At 47.2% G+C, this 22,473-nt stretch overlaps 1 protein-coding gene across 1 annotated transcript in view; it reads right to left on the minus strand.

The window, feature by feature from the left end:
- Positions 1 to 22,473, minus strand: part of LOC142297001 (cytochrome P450 2K4-like) — a 90,239-nt gene that overhangs the window by 10,222 nt on the left and 57,544 nt on the right. Inside the window, exons 7-9 of the mRNA XM_075341208.1 lie at positions 12,992 to 13,133; positions 12,625 to 12,809; positions 1,035 to 1,176 (exon numbers count right to left, since the gene is read on the minus strand). Coding sequence (XP_075197323.1) covers positions 1,035 to 1,176; positions 12,625 to 12,809; positions 12,992 to 13,133 — 469 coding nt within the window. The remainder of the gene's footprint in view (positions 1 to 1,034; positions 1,177 to 12,624; positions 12,810 to 12,991; positions 13,134 to 22,473) is intronic.

The raw sequence follows: 22,473 nt of genomic DNA on the forward strand, positions 1-22,473 counted from the left end.
TTTATTAGTTTGGATGGTCTGGTCTAGGGTCTGTATTAGTTTAGGAGGACTGGTGTAAGAGTCTCTATTAGTTTGGATGGTCTGGTCTAGGGTCTATATTAGTTCAAGAGGACTGGTATAAGAGTTTTTATTAGTTTGAGTGGTCTGTCTAGAGTCTGTATTAGTTTAGGAGGACTGGTATAAGAGTCTATTAATTTGGCTGGTCTGGGGCCTGTATTAGTTTATGAGGACTGATGTAAGTAAGTGTCTCTATTAGTTTGGATGGCCTAGGGTCTGTTTGACTTAGGGTGCTATGGTCTGAATTCTAGTTTACACTAAAGGATCACTCCAAGTATTGCAAATTAATACCCCTCAGCCTCTGCTTGAATAAAGTGGAGATGTGTACGCTCAGTCTTCACTCCATTTATTGTCCGTTGTTGAACTAATGGAAACAGTAGAGTACACTGCTTTCTTCAGCAGCTCCATGGACAATGAAAGGAAGGAAGAACATTTGAGCATACGCACCTCCACTGGATTCAGGATGAGGCTCTTGTTCTCAAGTTCCGTTCTTGGCATTGCTGGGGGTCTCACTGGTTGTAAACTTTGCAATCTGTACGTTAACCACTATCCACAGGGGATAAATTAATAATTTAGGAATACCCCTCTAAGGTCTGGTCTGTGTTTAGACGGTTTGGTCTTCAGTTACTATTTAAAGTTATATTAGTTAGATAGTCTATATTAGTTAAGGGGGTGCAGTATAGGGTATATATTAGGCTTAATGTGTGATTGAGGTGCTCATAAACACTGCTTTTAATATAAATTAATTTGATGGGGAGCTTGTGCGGTATATAAACGGTTGTGTAAATGATTATAAATACTCCTGTATTTTGCACGTATGACTTTGCTACATCTGTACCATGTATTTTAGGATATCCAGTACAATACAGTGGCCCCAACCACTGGATATGGAAACCACATGTTCCCTCCTCATCCAAGTTTAACATACCAAATAACCTGGAACCAGATCTGTGATATCGGCTCACGCACTACAGTACCTGCAGAAAATGGCAAAAATGCTTCATTTTTCACAAAGTGTCCTTGAGAATTGAGGAAATGTTCTGGATAAAACTCATCGGGTTTTTCAAAGTAAGTTTTATCCTTCAGTACGGAACCCAATAATGGAATGACATGGGTGCCCTGGAAATACAGAAAAGTGAGAAAGATAAGATATAGGATAAAAAAATTGTTACAGTCAGAGCCCCTCCATATACCTAGTGAGTAAAGCGGGCTTTACACGCTACGACATCGCTCAATTGATCTTGTTGGGGTCACGGATTTTGTGACGCACATCCGATCGCTTTAGCGATGCCGTTGCGTGGGACACCTATGAGCGATTTTGCATCGTCGCAAAAACGTGCAAAATCACTCATCGGTGACATGGGGGTCCATTCTCAAATATCGTTTCTGCAGCAGTAACGAAGTTGTTCCTCGTTCCTGCGGCAGCACACATCGCTACGTGGGACACCGCAGGAACGAGGAACCTGACCTTACCTGCGTCCCGGCCACAATGAGAAAGGAAGGAGATGGGCGGGATGTTACATCCAGCTGATCTCCGCCCCTCCGCTTCTATTGGGCGGCGGTTCAGTGACGCTGCTGTGACGTTGCTGTGACGCTGAACGAACCGCCCCCTTAGAAAGGAGGCAGGTCGCCGGTCACAGCGACGTCGCAGGGAAGGTAAGTCCGTGTGATGGGTCCGGGCGATGTTGTGCGACACGGGCAGCGATTGGCCCATGTCACACAACAGATGGGGGCGGGTACGCACGCTGGCGATATCGGTACCGGTATCGCAGTGTGTAAAGCGGCCTTAAAGATGAGTAAATATATTCTAATGGAATTTATTTGTACTTGAATAATACAATAATCCACATTTAATAATTTGCAGATACAGTACTTTCAAATCCAATCACTGATCTCGGTGAGACCAGCCAGAGAAAACACTGCCGGCAGCCAGCAAAGGCGCTCAACACAGTGAAATCCTAGGTGCATTGCCCCCTGGGAAGTATGCAAATCAAAAATGGTCCGTGGAGCCTCTGTTAGGAGTCTCGATACAGAAAATAACCAGATATCCCTCCGGGAAGGACCTAGCCAAAGAGTGGCTCTTTTTAAGGAGACCACCATAACCACCATATTAAGTGGCCCTTTTAGTCAATATTCAACTTTTTGACGAGTTTAAAGATATGACAAGGAAAATACCAAGGCCAGGTATCCATCCACAGACAGCTGTTTCGTGGTATTGCCCCTAATCAGCGTGGAGTAGGGTTCTGGCTAGGTGGGAGCAATGCCTAGTAGACCAGCAAGAGAAAACAATCACTGATCTCGGGGAGACCAGCCAGAGAAAACACTGCTGGCAGCCACCAAAGGCGCTCAACACAGAGAAATCCTAGGTGCAATATGCAGCCAGAACCACGAGCAGTCCTGGGTGCATATTGATAATCCCTGCCTCACGGTCCCTGTATACACTAGAATAGATAAAGAGAGCTATAGAAAAAGTATTTCCAAAGATGTTTTATGATATGCTAGTATAGGGAGCAAATCAAGAGAGCAGTTTGGAAAGCAAGAGAGGACTATGGGGAGCCATGGGTTAAATTTGAAGACACAGTATGAGGAGCAAGAGGGCGGTATGAATGTGGACATAGTATGAGGATTTAGGGGGGATGGGTGTGGACATAGTATGAAGAATGATGGGGAAGGGTGGGGGGATTAGTTCAGAATGAGGGGGGATGATGAGAGGTGACTATGGGTGTGGACACACTAAGGAGTGAGGGGGATGGGTGCGTACACATTATGAAGAGAGGGAGGACCAGTGCAGTCATAGCATGGGAAGCAAGGGTCGATGAGTGTGGAAGTCGTGAGATGTATGTATGGGATGAGAAAAATGTGAGGTAGCGCATAAGAGAGATCGGGTAGTGTGGGGGTGAGGGAGGGATGGATGCAGACACAACTAGGTAGTGTGGCTGGTGGAATAATGTAGAGGAGGCTGCATGGGGGGGGCAGTGTGAGGCCCCAGAAAGGATGGGGCAGTATTTTGTTAGGAGCAGGAATATAAGAGACAACAGTATAAAGATTGAACAGTATAGACCAGTCATGGCGATTCTTTTACAGGCCGAGTGCCCAAACTGTAGCCCTAAACCCAATTTTTTTCCGAAGTGCCAACCAATCCTATCATGTAAATAATTGATTTTAATCTTACCTTTGCCGTCTTCTCTTCAGCAGGGGCATCACGCTCATGCATGCTTACCACACATTGAAGCTGAGCCCTTTCCAGCCCTTTCCAGACACAGCAGTTGGATTAATCTTTCTGGAAAAAATTGCAGCATATTAGACAGAGATTTTAGCCTGGAATGCAATCAGATGTCACCCTGTAATCCACATCTACATTTCAAAGTCTGAACATCTTGAAATCAAATAAAGACGTACGAGTTGCTCCCCTCCACTTTCATTGTGTAGTTATGTCCCCCTTCCTGGGCCACTTCTTGGTAAACATGTCCCCCAACCTGATATATATTTCCTACATTCTGGTATATTTGTCCCCATCATGGCCTCATCCTGGTAAATATACCTCATCCTGGTAAATGTACCCCATTCTGGCATGTTCCCCCATGCTGGTAAATGTACCCCATCCTGACATATTGCCCATCCTTGTAAATGTTCCCCCATCCCGGCATGTACCCCATTCCTGGTAAATGTCCTCCATCCTGGTAAATGTTCCCCTTCCTGGTAAATATACCCTATCGTGGCATGTTTCCTCCATCCTGGCATGTATATTTCCTCTATCTTGGCATGGATGTTTCCTCCATCCTGGCATATATGCGTTCCCCATCCTGGCATGCATGTTTTCCCCATCCTAGCATGCATGTTTTCCCCATCCTGGCATGCATGTTTCCCCATCCTGGCATGCATGTTTTCCCAATCCTGGCATGCATGTTTCCCCTATCCTGGCATGCATGTTTCCCCCCATCCTGGCATGCATGCTTCCTCCATCCTGGCATGTATGTTTTCCCCATCCTGGCATGTATGTTTTCCCCATGCTGGCATGCATTTTTTCCCCATGCTGGCATGTATATCCCCCCCCATGCTGGCATGTATATCCCCCCCCATGCTGGCATGTAAATCCCCCCCCATGCTGGCATGTATGTTTCCCCCCCATGCTGGCATGTATGTTTTCCCCCCATGCTGGCATGTGTGTCCCCCCCCATGCTGGCATGTGTGTCCCCCCCCCATGCTGGCATGTATTTTCTCTCCCCAAGGTGGCATGTGTATCCCCCCCATGCTGGCATGTATGTTCTCCCTCCATGCTGGCATGTGTGTTCTCCCCATGCTGGCACTAGCCCCCTCATCTCCACGTTGGCACAACCGCACACAAGTTATATATAAAAAAAAAAAACAACACACAACTCACCTTCCAGCACCCGCTCAACCGCTGCGCGCCGCTGGGTCCTCAGTTCCCACGCGGCCAGAAGACGTCATTACGCCGGCGCTGCTTGCTGACGCTGATCCCTCTCCTAGGCAACACACCTGCGGCCTGGGAGAGGAGGAGTGTCAGAGCAAGGAGAAATGTCTCCTCCGCTCCAATACAGCTTTGAACTACCATCGTCACTGCACCAGCAGTTCAAAGTGTCAGGATGAGGACACAGCGCGCGTGCCAGTAGAATGGGCTCTGCGTGCCCCTGGTGGCACGCATGCCATAGGTTCGCCATCACTCGTATAGAGTGACATACTATATTGTAGACCACAGTGTGAAGAGGCCTCAGTATGGAAAAGAGAGGGCAGTGTGGAGGGCATATACCATAAGAGGGGCAGTGTTTGGACCATATTTTATGAAAGGAACACAGTGAGGAGCACTTATTTATTCAGTAGCACAGTGTAGGGCACATATATTTATTCAGGGACATTATAATGACACTTTTTTTTCGAGGTATCGTGTCGGGATGTGCTGCAGAAAAGCGGAGAAGATGGAAGTCTGCAGAGACAAGCTGTGGCCATGCAAAGTCATCATGGCATCTAGACAAGATGAAGAAAATGACTCCGATCAGAGTAAACGTCATCTATAAGGTACCTGGATGTAAATGTTTATTTGTGATACTGACTGATTCTCATCAGTACTGTGGTTCCTGTATGGTCTTATATGGACTGATAACTAGAACTGTCAGTATCTTCTTACCATTTTTAAGGATTTTAGGTTTATGCGATACAAATATACAGTATATACGGGGCTAACTTGACAATACAATTGATGTACTATGTACTGGTTCTTGTGTTGTATTCCTGTATTAATGTGCATTTTGATGTTATTTCTGTACTGAAGGTGATAATATGGATGTATTTCTGTACTGCCGGTGGTTCTGATGATGAATTTCTGTACTGAGGATTTTGATGCTTTGTTTCTGTACATATGGTGGTTCTGGTGAAGTATTTCTAAACTGTTGAGAGTTATGATTATGTGTTTCTATACTGATATAAGTTCTAGTTTTGTATTTCTGTACCTCAGGTGGTTCTTGTGATGTATTCCTGTACTGATGAGGGTTTTGATACTGTGTTTCTGTACTTATGGGAGTTATATGGATGTATTTCTGTACCTCTGGTGGCTCTGTGCTGTTATAGGCTCTAATACTGTAAAAATGTAACAGTTCAGAACTTGTAAGATTACATTATACAGGCTTATGTTAATAGAGTGTTGTGTTGTCTGACAATTTAAGGGTTTTTATAATTTTATTTATGCTGGGACAACCCCTTTAATGCTACTACATTTGTGATAAGTCTGAAGTTAGTCTGTGTCACTCTATATGACTGCAAACTTCTGAGTTCTCACACCTTGCGCCCTGCACACTGTCAGGATTCTCTGGTTCCAGCAGGTAGAGTAGGAGGTCACAAAGCCGCAAGTATACAATTTACATGCAGTCACATGCCGACTAGACATGCGTGGCTTTAATCAATGAAAATAGATTGAGTGAGGCTGGACATGTCTAGTTACAATGTGGCCAGAAGTTCACAAAGTGCATACTTGTGCTGCTTCTCTGTTTTTCATTGAACATTGAGAGAATTTGGAAGAGCAGCTTGTCATCACATGACTGCAAGTATTACAATCACATATGAATGCTTGCTTACATGAAGACTAATCAGATCGCTTTGGGGGAGGGAATGGAGTGCAGAAGTGGAGTGTATCTAGAGTGGACCGTGGAACTGTGGAAGGATTGAGGGTTGGAGGTGGGGCTGGGTCGAAAGCAGAGCTGGGTGGAGGCGGAACTGGGGTGAATCCTAAATGGAGTCTCAGCGGGGCCCAAAAGTTTTGCAAGTATGGGGCCCTGAAATTCCTGATGGCTGCGCAGTCAAGCAGTGCCGAGCACATTCGCCCAACATTGTTCATTATGTCAAAGAATGTCAAAGAATGCATGAACCATATTGCTGGACTTCAGGAGAACTGCACAGTTCTCATAATGTTATCTAAGAGGCATTGTCCAGGGGTTTTAAATCTAGATGGATTTAGATACATATCCTAGCTTTATGTAACCACTGTAGACAATCACTGGTTTCTGCAGTAATGGGGTACCATGGTTGGCACGTAACCAAGCAAGCCAGTGATTGGCAGTTGCAGTCACTTGCACGAAATTGGAACATTTTCACTGCAGGACATGCATGGGGGTTTTCTTGGGCAGTACAAGATTTACTGTTGTATCATGTTGTCGCGGGCGGAGGAGGGGACGCTGCGCTCACCCACTGCTCGGGTCCGGCTGCTGCTGCTGCTCGGTGGTGGCTCGAGCGGTGGGCCAGATCCCGGGGACTCGAGCGGCGTTCATCGCCCGTGAGTGAAAGGGGGTGGTTTGGGTTTAGGGATATTGTCCGTGACGCCACCCACGGTTGTGGTGAGATTGGTGACACCACCGCTGCTCTGGACGGGGATCCCGGGAGCGATGACAGGGAACAACTTGGATGTTGGTTCTCCCCTCTGTGGGTAGGGGGTTTGGTTGTCCCGGGGCCCGGTGAGGGGTAGGGATGAATGTCAGGCGGGTTTCGGTGCCTGGTGAGGTGCAGGGTCACGGGGGCAGCGCTGTGCCGCACGGCACGGTGGTACTCACTCAGCCAATGATGAATGCAAAGTCTCCGGTAAAACAAACGGCTGGATGGACGGGTCCCACAGACGGATGGTGACTGCCTTTCCTTGCACCTGTGTTGTGTTATGGTTCCAATGGCTTCCTACCGGTAACCCGCTCCCCAGCTTGGATGGATGCTGAAGGAGCCCCTTTTGCCTGCAGGCTCTGGCCCTGGGAACTGTAGCCTTGGCGGTGACTGTGTTTCCCTTTACGGTTTGAGCTGTTGCCTTCAATCGGGTCTTGACTGCTGGGAAACCCCGGAGGTTCCCTTCGCTAACGGGTTTGACCAGTTTTACGGCGACTCCTAGCCTGGTCGGGGTCCGTAAGCCCTGCCGGATGGTGCTGGCTTCTCTTTGCTCTCCGGTCCGGTACCGTCGGGCCACCGCCCGTCCACGGTCCTTACGGTTCGCTCCAATCAGCCTCTCCTGCAGACGGTCACCACCGTCTGCCAACCTTGCTGTACCGTCCGGGCAACATACCCGGACGCCGTCAGACTACTCCTCTACCACTTCACTTCCTCTAACTTCAAAAAGTGAACTCTAATCTGATCCCTTTTCCCGCCTCCAGGACTGTGAACTCCTCAGTGGGCGGGACCAACTGCCTGGCCCACCCCCTGGTGTGGACATCAGCCCCTGGAGGAAGGCAACAAGGATTTTTGTATTTGACTTCGGTGTGCCTAACCGGGGTGTGGGGTGTGTTGGTGTAGTACCTGTGACGACCTGGCTTGTCCAGGGTGCCACAATGTCTCCTATAATAATCTAGATATTTTAATTAAATTCTTGGACAAACCCTTCAATTTTAGGAAACTTTTTCACATACTGTTTAGATTGCCTGTGCAAAGAATCTTTGAATGGAGTCTGTTGGCAGAAGTTTACTGTTTAGGCCATGCACAGGAACTTTGTGCACCTTTTGATTTGGCCAAGCGGTTAAGTACTGGTTTTCTAAGTATCTCCATCTTCTTTTTCCTTCATAAGCAGTTCTGGACATAAGCCAACAGCGAGAGGCTGAAGACAGGTGAGTTGGATGGTGCACCAAGTTACTCAGCCACACCGCGAGTTCGGTGAGTGCCTGTGCTTGATTTGAGCAGTTATTTTCTGCAGACAGACTCCCTTTAATACCTCTACTTATCATCCTACATGTTTTTTTTCATTTCTTACCGTATTTTCTGGCATATAAGATGACTGGGCGTATAAGACGACCCTCAACTTCTCCAGTTAAAATATAGAGTTTGGGATATACCATATATAAGCCGACCCGAGTAATGTGCCCATTCTTTAGAGATCCACCTGATGAAGATATTGTGTATATCGAAACGCGTTGTGGCTGATAGAAAGCAATAAATTCTATAAAAATAACCCAACACTGTGGCCTCTTTAGTGCTTTATTAGACCGTGCTTCTATATTTTACTTCATTATTTAGTAATGTCCCCATTGTTTAGTAATGTCCCCTGCAGTAATGTCCCCATCCTTGTCTCCCCCTTGTAGTAATGAGCCCATTGTTTAGTAATGTCTTCCTACCAGTCCCCTTCTTACACACAACAAACATTATTCTCACCTCTCGTCTGTTCCCGTGGTGACCTCAGCTGCTTCTTGAAGACCGCAGGACCATAGACCCCTCCGTGATAGCGTCCAATGCACGGGGCTGCTATCTGCCGTCATGGCTTTACTGCAGTTGAATGCTTTGCGGTGCCGTAAAACCTTCAACTGCAGTAAAGCGCTGACAGCAGCAGCCCCATATATGGGATGCGATCATGGAGGAGTGCTTCTTGCGGACCGCAGGCCCATAGACCCTTCCATGATCGTGTCCTGTACACGAGGTCGCCACCGCTGCAGTCAGCACTTTAGTGCAGTTGAATGCTTTACGGCACCGCAAAGCATGCAACTGCAGTAAAGTCATGACGGCGGCGGCCCTGTGTACAGGACTCTATTGCGGAGGGGTCTATGGGCCTGCTGTCCGCCAGAAGAAGCTGAAGGCACTCTGGGAATGGAGGACAGGTGAGAATAATGTTTATTGTGTGTAAGAAGGGGACCGGTGGACGTCTTTATTAAACAATGGGCTCATGCAGCACCGCGCACTGCCGTATAAGACGACACCTGACGTATAAGACAACCCCCAACTTTTGAAAAGATATTCAGGGGTTATAAAGTCGTCTTATATGCCGGAAAATACGGTACATGTTATCCTTTTGGTTTACTATGCTTAGGAACCACAGAGTGAATCCAGGAAAACAGTATGCCTCTTTTTTTTTTTCTTATGTAATAATATTAAATAAACTCTTTAAAAAAAATTTGAATTTTGTAATAAGAACTCATGAAAATATTCATGAAAATCGCTTTACACATGAACAGCACACAGATACTCCACAGCCTCATATACTGTATATCTATGAGCCTGCTGAGTGTGGGTCAGGACATACACGGAGCGATTTTCATGGATTTCCGCATGAGCCCCAAAACGTTGTGTTTGCACCCATGCAGAACATTAATGCTGAAGTTGTATCCAATTCCAACATTAATTATTCAAAATTTTGCTAAAAAGTTTTTCGGCTTTTAAAAAAAATTGCCCCAAACTTGCATATATAAGAAACACAGCAAATATTTATCTCCAGAGCTTAGCTACTTCTTTGGTCTTTGTATATTGGCTGCAGTGGTGACTTCACAGCTCATTTTGTCGCGGGCGGGGAAGGACGCGGCTGCGCTGCGCTCCCTAATGCTCAGGTCCGGCGCTGCTGCGATGGCTGCTCGGTGGCTCGAGCAGTGGGCCGGATCCGGGAGCTCGAGCGGCGCTCCTCGCCAGTGAGTGAAAGGGGGTAGTTTGGTTTGGGGATTTGGTCCGTGACGCCACCCACGGGTTGTGGTGAAGATGGGCACCACCGCTGCTGACGATGGGGATCCCGGGAGCGATGGCAGGGAGCAGCTGGGATGTTGTTTTCCCCCTCCGTAGGTAGGGGTTGGTGGTCCCGGGGCCCGGTGAGATGACTGGGAGGCAGGGTTGGATGGGTGCAGGGTTGCTTGGACTGCGCAGCGCGGTGCCAGATGGCATGGTAGTACTCACTCAGCCACAAAGGTACGCAAAGTCTCTGGTAAACCAAACATTAAGGAATAACGTTTGGAACTCCATTCTATGTCTGAACTGGGTGCAAAAAACCTAAAAAACATCACTATGGGGAGATAAGGTATGCACACCAGTGACTATGGAAGGGGAATACAAGGAATAGCAGAAACTACTGTGTGAATACTGACATGAAAAATTCAATAGCTATTTGTAAGAATGAGATGTGAAAAATGGAACCTGCATTACTGCCATGAATATATGAATAAAGAGAAATTTAGCTACTGAATTGATCAATGCAGAAGAGCCCCAACACTACGCCAAAGTATTTCTCTACGTTGGGGTCCCTAGCTTGTGTGTGTCCTCTCATGCAGTTAAAAAACTTACCGTGTATGGGACGCTGAGACCCAGGCTATATATGCGTATAATGTAGATTGGCAATAGGTGTGTATGGGGAGGGTTCACAAACGAAAAACTACTAACATTAAGGAATAACGTTTGGAACTCCATTCTATGTCTGAACTGGGTGCAAAAAACCTAAAAAACATCACTATGGGGAGATAAGGTATGCACACCAGTGACTATGGAAGGGGAATACAAGGAATAGCAGAAACTGCTGTGTGAATACTGACATGAAAAATTCAATAGCTATTTGTAAGAATGAGATGTGAAAAATGGAACCTGCATTACTGCCATGAATATATGAATAAAGAGAAATTTAGCTACTGAATTGATCAATGCAGAAGAGCCCCAACACTACGCCAAAGTATTTCTCTACGTTGGGGTCCCTAGCTTGTGTGTGTCCTCTCATGCAGTTAAAAAACTTACCGTGTATGGGACGCTGAGACCCAGGCTATATATGCGTATAATGTAGATTGGCAATAGGTGTGTATGGGGAGGGTTCACAAACGAAAAACTACTAACATTAAGGAATAACGTTTGGAACTCCATTCTATGTCTGAACTGGGTGCAAAAAACCTAAAAAACATCACTATGGGGAGATAAGGTATGCACACCAGTGACTATGGAAGGGGAATACAAGGAATTTTCGTTTGTGAACCCTCCCCATACACACCTATTGCCAATCTACATTTTCGTTTGTGAACCCTCCCCATACACACCTATTGCCAATCTACATTATACGCATATATAGCCTGGGTCTCAGCGTCCCATACACGGTAAGTTTTTTAACTGCATGAGAGGACACACACAAGCTAGGGACCCCAACGTAGAGAAATACTTTGGCGTAGTGTTGGGGCTCTTCTGCATTGATCAATTCAGTAGCTAAATTTCTCTTTATTCATATATTCATGGCAGTAATGCAGGTTCCATTTTTCACATCTCATTCTTACAAATAGCTATTGAATTTTTCATGTCAGTATTCACACAGCAGTTTCTGCTATTCCTTGTATTCCCCTTCCATAGTCTCTGGTAAACCAAACGGCTGGATGGACGGGTCCCGCAGCCGGCTGCTGTGGCTTCTCCTGGACGGTTAGTGTTGGCTGCCTTTCCCTGCACCTTTGTGTATGTTCGGTCCCGATGGATTCCCACCGGTAACCCGCTCCTCAGCGTGTGTATGTGCCGGAGGAGCCCTTTTGCCCGCAGGCTCTGGCCCTTGGAACTCTGGCTGTGGCGGTAGCTGTATTTCCTTTTGCTGGTCGGACGGTTGCCTTCAATCGGGTCTTGGCTGTTAGGAAATCCCTGGGGTTCTGGTCACTGACCGATTTGACCTCTAATGGCGGCTCCAAGCCTGGTCGGGGTCCGCAGGCCCTGCCTGTGTGTGCTGGCTTCACTTCGCTCCCTGGTTCGGTACCGGTGGGCCACCGCCCGTCCCCGGTCCTACGGTTCCGCGTTGATCTGCCTCTCCTGCAGACGGCCACCACCGTCTGCCAACCTTGCTCTTGGTGCCCAGGCCACACACCCGGACACGGTCAGTTTGCTCCTCTCCTACTACTTCACTCTTTCCACTTGCACTCCCCTAACTCAACTGCCTTCCTTTTCCCGCATCCAGGACTGTGAACTCCTCAGTGAGTGGGGCCAACCGCCTGGCTCCACCCCACCCGGTGTGGACACCAGCCCCTGGAGGGAGGCAACAAGGATTTTGTGTCTGGCTGATGTGCCTGTCTCAGGGTGGGGGTGTGTGTTGCAGTACCTGTGACGACCTGGCTAGTCCAGGGCGCCACAATTGCACATCAACACTATCAGTCACTGAGCTCAGCATCTTGTGTGATCTACATTTTATCTCTAGAGAAACCTGGCGGCAATCGTTCAATTTCTTTTTATTCCCCCACAGCTTGAATTAGGAAATTGCACTGCTCCTGTTAAAATTATTACATAGGCTCCCCCAAGTGAGAAAAACTATTTGTAGATGCTTCTCTATAGGTAAAGTTTTCTAAAATAGATAATACCTTTAATAATTTCCAAATGTTAAACATTTTTTCTTACTTTTGGAAGGAAGTAGCCCCTGAACTTCACGCCTTGAGTTGTAGCGAGTGGTACAATTGCTGGTATGATATTCCCAAACCGCTGAATCTCATGTATGACGGCGTCCGTGTAGGGCATTTGCTTGCGATCTTCTATCTGGGGCTGGCGTTGTCCAATTATTTGATTAATTTCTCTTTGGACATTTTCTTAGAAAAATAAGAATAGAGTTCATATGCTAAAGGTTATTAAAATTGTTAATGACAAAAGACCCTATTTTACAAAAAAAATCAAGTCATAGGTCAAAGATACATGTGAGATCTTATAGAATAGCAATTTACAAACTCAAGGACCCTTATGTGGTATCGATGAGTGCTTAAATGTTACTTACTTTGGATGTCTGGATATTTCATCATTAGCAAGAGGCCCCATCTTAATACTGTAGAAGTCGTTTCCAGCCCAGCAACAATCAGATTGGACACAAGCGTGATTAAATTGTCATTGTGAAAGTACCGGCGTGATTCAGGATTTTTCTGTGATATTGACAAAGATATACGTGACTGAAGGCTATGTAGATATCATATAGTGCATAGTAAACAACATTTTGATGATATTTACATTTACAGATTACCCCTGAAGGTGAAGATGCTGGAGTCCCTTGCCTTACTAATCTCATTACAATATTTAATCTGTTACCCATCCCCCATGGAAAGAAGGGGCAGGAGTGTGATGGAAACACAGATTAAGACAAATAAGGGTGTCATGCTGCACGAGGAGAAGCTGACGTTACAAGCAATGTAACTTCAGAATGCAGTTAGCAGGTAAACCACCAGAGAGCGATAGAGTAGTCAGAGTACCAAGTCAGCAGCAGGAGATCTCATCAATAGCACAGGGATAGACAATTCGTGGTCAGGTGACAGCTGAGAGTCAGAAGCCGAGCAGTCACAGATACAACCGAAGGGAGAGACGGAGGTCAGGGTCAGGAATGTGGATACAGGTTAGATGTCGGGAAGTCCAAGGATAAACAAGAGAGGAGGACAAACAGGTCAGGACTGGGATAAGACAGACAGGAAAGGATACACAGTAGACAGGAGCAGGTAGTCAGGGACCGTAACAGATGGATGAACAGAGGAGAGTACGGGTCAGAACCAGGTAGCAGTGAAGCAGGACTGATCAGGTAACTCCCCAGAGCCAGTAATATACGCTGCAGATCATAAACTATCACTGGCACTGAACCGGAGGTGCAGCACCAGGATATAGTGTTACGGAAAGCATAGTGAGGCGATTAGGAGTTAACCCCTGACATAACCAGGCTGGAGCTGGGTGAAACTGCAGCAGTAGATACCGGCCTGGATAATGACAGGGGAGAACTAAAACTCAGACAGACTGCAAACTCAAAGGAATAAAGAGTAAGACAGAAAGGAGAAAACAAAGAGCAGGAAGGCAGCAACATAAAGACAACAAGGGTTAACAACACAACCGCTCACAGCAATAATGCACAACAACCCAGGGGCGCATCTAAAGGGGGGCTGGCGGGGCATCTGCCCCGGGCGCAGCTGTGAGAGGGGCGCTGTCGGGCTGCCTGATGCGGCAGTGTAAAGTCTCCCCGGAGTCTGCGGTTGCCGCTCTGCAGTGGGAGCCGCCACTCTCTGAGTGCGGCTGTCACGCTGACAGCCGCACTCATAGAATCTGCAGCGCGCGGCTCCCACTGATCAATTGTCCTTGCATCTGTCAGACGCGAGGACAATTGGAGCGGTGACGCCGGCGCTGACTTCCGGGTCAGAGTGACGGCGGCCATGTGATCTGGTCAGCTGATCACACTGCTGACCCGGAAGTCAGGGCCACAGCGCGGAGGCGGCAGAAAGCGCTGTTTAGTGCTCCAGTGTGGAGCTGAAGACGCGAAGAAGGAACATTATGGGGTGAGGTGGGAGGTAGCTATGCACACGGAATGGGGGGAGCAGAGGGTGGGGAGAGGGAACTATTAGTGGACACAGTATGAGGGTATAGAGGGGGGGTAGGGGAGTATGTAAAGACACAGCATGGAGGAGTGATGATGGGGAGGGGGCAGTATCCAAAGACACAGCATGGAGGAGTGATGATGGGAAGGGAGCAGTATCTAGACACAGTAAGGGTGAGAGGATACTATCTTTGGACACAGTATGGTGGGAAGAGAGGATGGGGGATGGAAACATCTTTGGACACAATATGGGGAGAGAAATGATGAGGGGTGATTATGGGGAGAGAAATGATGAGGGGCGATAGAGGGGGAGGATGCAGAGTGATGTATGGGGAGGGGGAGGATGCAGGGTGATGTATGGGGAGGGGGAGGATGCAGGATGATGTATGGGGAGGGGGAGGATGCAGGATGATGTATGGGGAGGGGGAGGATGCAGGGTGATGTATGGGGAGAGGGAGGATGCAGGGTGATGTATGAGGAGAGGGAGGGGGGGGGGGCGCCAAACTGAATTCTTGCCCCGGGTGCTGGAAAGCCTAGATACACCTCTGAACAACCACTAGTAAGTCTGGATCATAACACCTCACCAGACCAGTATAGGTAAACTACAGCTGGCATTAATACAATATATAGGAGGGCAACAAATATGACTCACTCCCCCACATCATGTGATCAAAGAGACTAACAAGCAACCTAGAAGAGATTAAAGGCCCCGTCACCCACTACGATATATCTAACAATATGTCGGCGGAGTCATGGAGTTTGTGACGCACATCCGGCATCGTTAGAGATGTCGTAGCGTGTGACATCACCGAACGACTGTTATCGAGCAAAAATACTCACCTTATCGTTGCTCGATGACACGTCGTTCATTTTCATAATGTCATTCCTCCTTCTGTGCGCTGGTTGTTCATCGTTCCCGAGGCAACACACATCGCTACGCCGGGAACGACGAACATCACCTTACCTATGGCCGCCGGCAATGCGGAAGGAATGAGTGGGCGGGATGTTACGTCCCGCTCTTCTCCGCCCCTCCGCTTCTATTGGGCGGCCACTGTGTGACGTCGCTGTGACGCCGAACGTCCCTCCCCCTTCAGGAAGAGGATGTTCGCCGCCCACAGCGACGTCGTTAGAGAGGTAAGTACGTTTGACGGGGGTTAACAACATTGTGTGTCACGTGCAACTAATTGCCCGTGACGCACAAACGACGATCACTCATGCGATCGCACAATATATCGTAATGTGTGACACCGCCTTTACTCTTGCTAGCCTGCCTAAGTCTGTGGGTTGACGTCCGCGTCTACCTGTAGTGATCACAGACATCAGAGAAGTTATCAGGCAGAATGCTAGAATGCTAGTTTAAACAGATCCTCACGCCGCCATGACAGTTGGCAATGCCTGCAAAAATCTCCTTGTGACAGATGTATTATGGCTCTCTACTATCTATTTGTCTATCATCTATCTAAACCTGTGGCTTTTTATATATAACCAACCTCTTAAAATGGGAGTTTTCTGTAACAGAATTCCCAGTCTTGTAAACTTTCATCTGAGCTCTTGAGGTCCTACCTGCACTTAAATTTTCTAAACTTATGCCCAGGAAAAGGAAGTCAATTACCAAAGTTTCTAGAGATCTCCTCTCTGCCAATCCCTTCACTGGCTTCCCGTTGCCCAACGACTCAAGTTCAGAACCCTAACCATGACGTACAAAGTCATCCACAACCTGTTTCTTCCCTACACATGTGACCTAGTCTCCTGGTACTTACCTGCACATAACCTTCGATCCTCACAAGATCTCCTTCTCTACTCCCCTCTCGTCTCCTCTTCCCACCATCACATCCATGATTTCCCCTGTGTCTCCCCCATACTCTGGAATGGTCTGCCACCACATATCAGACTCTCGCCTACCTTGACAAGCTTTAAAAGGAACCTGAAGACCCATCTTTTCCGACAAGCCTCCAACTTGCCGTAACCCTCATTTTGATATAGTGCCGCATGACTAGTTCTACCCTAACCTACTGTATCCTCACCCATCCCTTATAGACTGTGAGCCCTTGCGGGCAGGGTTCTCTCTCCTCCTGTAGACTGTGAGCCCTCGCGGGCAGCGTCCTCTCTCCTCCTGTAGACTGTGAGCCCTTGTGGGCATCTTCTTCTCTCCTCCTGTACCTGTCTGTGCCTTGTATTGTTTATGATGTCCCTATAACGTATATCCTTTTCACATGTAAAGCGCCATGGAATAAATGGCGCTATAATAATAATAATAATAATAATAATAATAATAATAATAATGAGTGATTGTGTCAAATTTCAACTTCAGCAAATTCACTTAAATATGGTTTACATCGAATTTATGTTATGACAATCAAATTTGCTAATTAAATCTGTTTATTAGGTTTTTAGGTCTCTCCAGGTCCAGAGCTTACTACGGGTAGATTTAATACAAAAATATAATTCTCATCTTTCCCCAGTCTGCACTTATCTTGAACAGCTTCCTTCGGCTCCAGTCCCTTTTCATGGGCCTTTGGCAACATAAAGATATTGTGGGAGTCTTAGGGGTACTTTGCACGTTGCGACATCGCTACTGCAATATCGTCGGGGTCAAATCGAAAGTGACGCACATCCGGCGCCGGTAATGACGTGGCAACATGTAAAGCCTAGATGCGTCGATAAACGATCGCAAAAGCGTTGTAAATCGGTGATCTGTGTAGTGTCGGACATTTTCAAAATGTCGCACCAATAGGAGATACAATGTTGTTCCTCGTTCCTGCGGCAGCACACATCGCTGTGTGTGAAGCCGCAGGAGCGAGGAACATCTCCTTACCTGCCTCCACTGCCAATGCGAAAGGAAGGAGGTGGGCGGGATGTTTACGTCCCGCTCATCTCCGCCCCTCCGCTTCTATTGGCCGCCTGCCGTGTGACGTCACTGTGACGCCGCATGACCTGCCCCCTTAGGAAGGAAGCGGGTCGCCGGCCAGAGTGATGTTGCAGGGCAGGTAAGTGCGTGTGAAGCTGCCATAGCGATAATGTTCGCTACGGCAGCTATCACAAGATATTGCATGTGCGATGGGGGCGGGTACTATCGTGCTCGGCATCGCTACAATCGGCTAGCGATGTTGCAGCGTGCAAAGTACCCCTTAGTGAAAGTGAGACCTGAAGAGCAAGTGGAGCTTTAAGGAGTTTTGTAAAGAGAAAGGTGAAGGTGAGCAGAGGCAAGTGTTATAGCTATTTTTTTTTTACCCCTTCCCATTGCTAAAACAAAAATCGGCAAAATGGCAGCCAGCCACCACGTTGTTGCATTCGAGTGAAGCAAATCACAAGAACATTTAGTTTTAGCAATCTTGATTCTCTCATTTCTCTTTTTTTATGTCTTTCTATCTTATATCTGTCTCATTTTTCTCTCTCAAATCACTCTCATATCTCTCTATGGGCAGTCTCGGTCTTGCAAACATTACGTATAGCCCCTAGTTATAAATATCAGATATTAAAAAAATAAATAATAAAAATACCTCTCCATTGACCTCTCCAGCCACCCATCTGTCATTTTCTTTGGAAGTCCAGGCCTATTTTGAAAAAGCCAACTATGTGGCATTCCCCTTGATGAAAAGAAAAGGACTGGAGAGAGTGCCTGCAGCGGTGAGTATTGGTTGTAAATATAATTAACCTAATACTCCACCGGCCACCCCACTGCTCAATGTCCATTCCTCTTCTTTCCATCATCATGTGCCTCATCTCCAAAACTATCGTTTGCATCCTTATGATACACAGTAACCTTTTAAGGCTTAGACGCGGTGGAAAGCTCCTGTTTAAAGTGAAGAGGCCAAAGCTGCGATACGCAACGGTGGAAAAAAAAGAGGACCAAATAGAGGTTGGTGAGCAACAGGGGATTTGTTAGCAGGGGAGTATAAGATTTTTCTTTCTTGAGCTTTGGCATCTGATTTCCAGGATCATCACCAAACAATCATTAATATTACCATCATAATCATTCTTGACTCAGCTCACAGTTGCTTCAAAGAAATTCTGAACTCAGTGCCCATCCCCTTCTTTCTACGCTTGCTTACAAATTCTAGATTTGCTATGACTCAGAATACTACTAACATTTCAGCTGGCACTGAAATTGTTCCTACCAACCTGGTTGACCGAGCCACCAGCCCACCTAGGCCTTTTATTTGGGTTCTCAATTTTTTCCAGCACCAATTCATCTTAGTAAAAATAATGATTTTTTTATCTCATCCAGTATATTAATTGGAAGAGATTTTTATTGGAAAATATCTTCATCAGCTCTTGGGCAGAACAAATTGAGGTGTCGTTGATGCAATTGAAACTTTGTAATGTAAAAGATCCCAACAGCAGTGGAGGACTGTATGGAGCACCAACTCAAATGATGGCGTCACTGTCAGAGGGAACATCATCCTGCTGTTACTTAGTTGAGTGATATGTCATAGTCTTAAAGCCCCCCCGCTTCCTACCCACCATGTACAAGAGTCAAATTGAACTAAAAGAGAGAAGGCTGGGAGGAGATTTAATAGTGGGCTACAAATATCTGAAAGGTAGTCACAGTGCAGAGGGAACCACCCTATTCTCATTAAGGCCTAAAACACACTTCCGCATAAAAAACGTCCGTGTGACACGGTCCGTTTTTCGGGTCCATGTTCCGTTTTTTTGGGGCGTTTCTCCGGTACATATGGCATCCGTGTGATGGCGCATGCGAGCCGTGTGTACGTGTAAAATGTCCGTGTTTGTGTGTAAATTGCCTGTGCATGTGTACATGGAATGTCCGTGTGGAATGTCCATGTGGAATGTCTGTTTGCGTGTTGCACAATGTCGTTGATACATGATGGCTGATGGCAGACAGAGTTGCGCGATGAGAATTAACTCGGGTGAAATTCACGCGACTTCATTTTCATGCCGCGGCTCTGTCTGTGTGCCACGTACTGATTAGCGGTCACCTGTGAAGGATTCACCAGTGACCGCTAATCCCCCGAGTGACTGAAGTGAGCAGCCCTCTCTCATGCTTACCGCTGCCCGATCACCAGCGCGGCGAGGAACAGCTGTGCAGAGAATACGCGGCAACAATTACTTTGAATATGCCGGCCGCTCATTAATCAATCTCGTATTCCCTGCTTTCCCTGCCCACCGGCGCCTATGATTGGTTGCAGTCAGACACGCCCCCCTGAGTGACAGCTGTCTCACTGCACCCAATCACAGCAGCCGGTGGGCGTGTCTATACTGTGCAGTAAAATAAACAAATAATAATAATAATAATGAAGGCTGGTATTCTCAGGATGGGGAGCTCCACGTTATGGGGAGCCCCCCAGCCTAACAATATCAGTCAGCAGCCGCCCAGAATTGCCGCATACATTATATGTGACAGTTCTGGGACTGTACCCGGCTCTTCCCGATTTGCCCTGGTGCATTGGCATTCGGGGTAATAAAGGAGTTTTTGGCAGCCCATAGCTGCCAATAAGTCCTAGATTAATCATGTCAGGCGTCTCCCTGAGATACCTTCCATGATTAATCTGTAAATTACAGTAAATAAACACACACACCCGAACAATAGCGTGATCAGCTGAGCTGTCACTGAGGTTACTCGCGGCCAACGCTGAATACAGCTGATCGCGCTATTCCCTTCATTAGCTGCATGGAGCTGTCAGGAGCGGCGGTGTTTTCTGCAGCTCCGGTCACCTTCATGCAGCAGAGCTGGATGCGACGCTGGACCATCCTGGATTACGTCGGACATGGAGGGCTTTTTGGGGCTTATAAAATTGGTGAACAAGGCAATTTGTTAGTGTTTTTTTTTCTAATAAAGGATTGTTCGGGTGTGTGTGTTTATTTACTGATATTGTTAGGCTGGGGGGCTCCCCATAACGTGGGGCTCCCCATCCTGAGAATACCAGCCTTCAGTCGTATGGCTTTATCTGGCTGGTATTAAAATTGGGGGGGACCGCACGCCGTTTTTTTAAATTATTTATTTATTTTACTGCACAGTATAGACACGCCCACCGGCTGCTGTGATTGGTTGCAGTGAGACACCTGTCACTCAGCGTGGGGGGCGTGTCTGACTGCAACCAATCATAGGCGCCGGTGGGCGGGGAAAGCAGGGAATATGAAATTGATTAATGAGCGGCCGGCATATTCAAAGTAATTGTTGCCGCGTATTCTCTGCACAGCTGTTCCTCGCCGCGCTGGTGATCGGAGAGCGGTATGAGCTGGGGGAAGAAAAAAAACGAGCGCCAATGTAAGTATGACTGAGAACAGCAGAAAAAAAGGTAAGTATACTGAATTTAATTTAAAAAAAAATAAAAATAAGATCGCTAGTGTAAATATGCACACGCACGAAACGTGCTGAACACGGACATACTCCGTGTGCGGTCCATGCAGGCACGGACCCATAGACTTTAGCGGGTCCGTGCCTGCGTGCTGCCGGCAAAAAACGGACATGTCGTCCGTGCAAAAAAGCGCACACACGTACTTACCACACGGACACACGTTCCATGTGATTTTACGTGTGTGTGCCATCTACCATTGAATAAAATGGGTCTCCTTGTGTACGTGTCTCCGGTACGTGCAAATACGTACCGCACACGTACAAAAAAAACGGATGTGTGTTGCGGGTCTAACACAAGGAAGTACAAGAAGCAATGAGATGAAACTAAAAGGAAGGAAATTCAGATTAGACATTAGGAAAAAACTTTCTGACAGTGACGGCAGTCAAGGAGTGGAACAGGCTACCACGGGAAGGAGTGAGGGCAGTCAGGGAGTGGAAAAGGCTACCACAGGAAGCAGTGAGCTCTCCATCAATGGAAATCTTCAAGCAGAAACTGGATAAACCTATAGCTGGGATGATTTAGGAAAGCCTGCACTCGCAGGGGGTTGGACCTGAAGGTCCTTGAGGTCCCTTCCAACACTACATTTTATGATTATATGATTCAAGCAAAACAAGTGCCCAAATAAGAGCTGCACATTTAAATATCTATTATTTCCTAAACAAAATGTAATCTCTCTTCCCAAATATGATGCAAAAAGAAATGCTAGGTAGGTTTATAGCGAGGATAACGATCGATCCTTCAATTGGATGACATCTTGGTGTGGCATGTGCAAATATAAAATTTGACTACTAAAGCAACTGTGAAAAACAAAATCTTTAACTGATATGCTGTAGTTCAGATGCTAACAGATTTTCTATCTTTCTGCCTATATCAATTCAATCTCAGTATTATATGTAAACTATTAAGGCTACTTTACACACTGCGATATCGGTCCCGATATCGCTAGTGTGGGTACCCGCCCCCATCTGTTGCGCGACACGGGCATATCGCTGCCCGTGCCGCACAACATCGCCCACAGCCGTCACACATACTTACCTGTCCGGCGACGTCGCTGTGACCGGCGAACCGCCTCCTTTCTAAGGGGGCGGTCCGTGCGGCGTCACAGCGACGTCACTGAAACGTCACTGAACCGCCGCCCAATAACAGCGGAGGGGCGGAGATGAGCGGGACGGAACATCCTGCCCACCTCCTTCCTTCCGCATAGCGGCCGGGAGGCTGGTAGGGAGAGCTTCCTCGCTCCTGCGGCGTCACACGCAGCGATGTGTGCTGCCGCAGGAACGAGGAACAACCTCGTTACTGCTGCAGTAACGATAATTGGGAATGGACCCCCGTGTCGCCGATTAGCGATTTTGCACGTTTTTTCAACGATGCAAAATCGCTTATCGGTGTCACACGCAACGGCATCGCTAATGCGGCCGGATGTGCGTCACAAAATCCGTGACCCCAACGACTCCGCATTAGCGATGTCGTAGCGTGTAAAGCCCGCTTTACTCTCATCTTCTTCAGTTCTGCAGTTGTACAACAAAAATTCTATAAAGTATTTGTCCAATGTTTCAGGGGATTGTCTCCCTATATTTATTGTTGTGAGCTTTGACA

The sequence above is a fragment of the Anomaloglossus baeobatrachus genome, chromosome 3, assembly GCF_048569485.1.
Source record: "Anomaloglossus baeobatrachus isolate aAnoBae1 chromosome 3, aAnoBae1.hap1, whole genome shotgun sequence".
NCBI lineage: Eukaryota > Metazoa > Chordata > Amphibia > Anura > Aromobatidae > Anomaloglossus > Anomaloglossus baeobatrachus.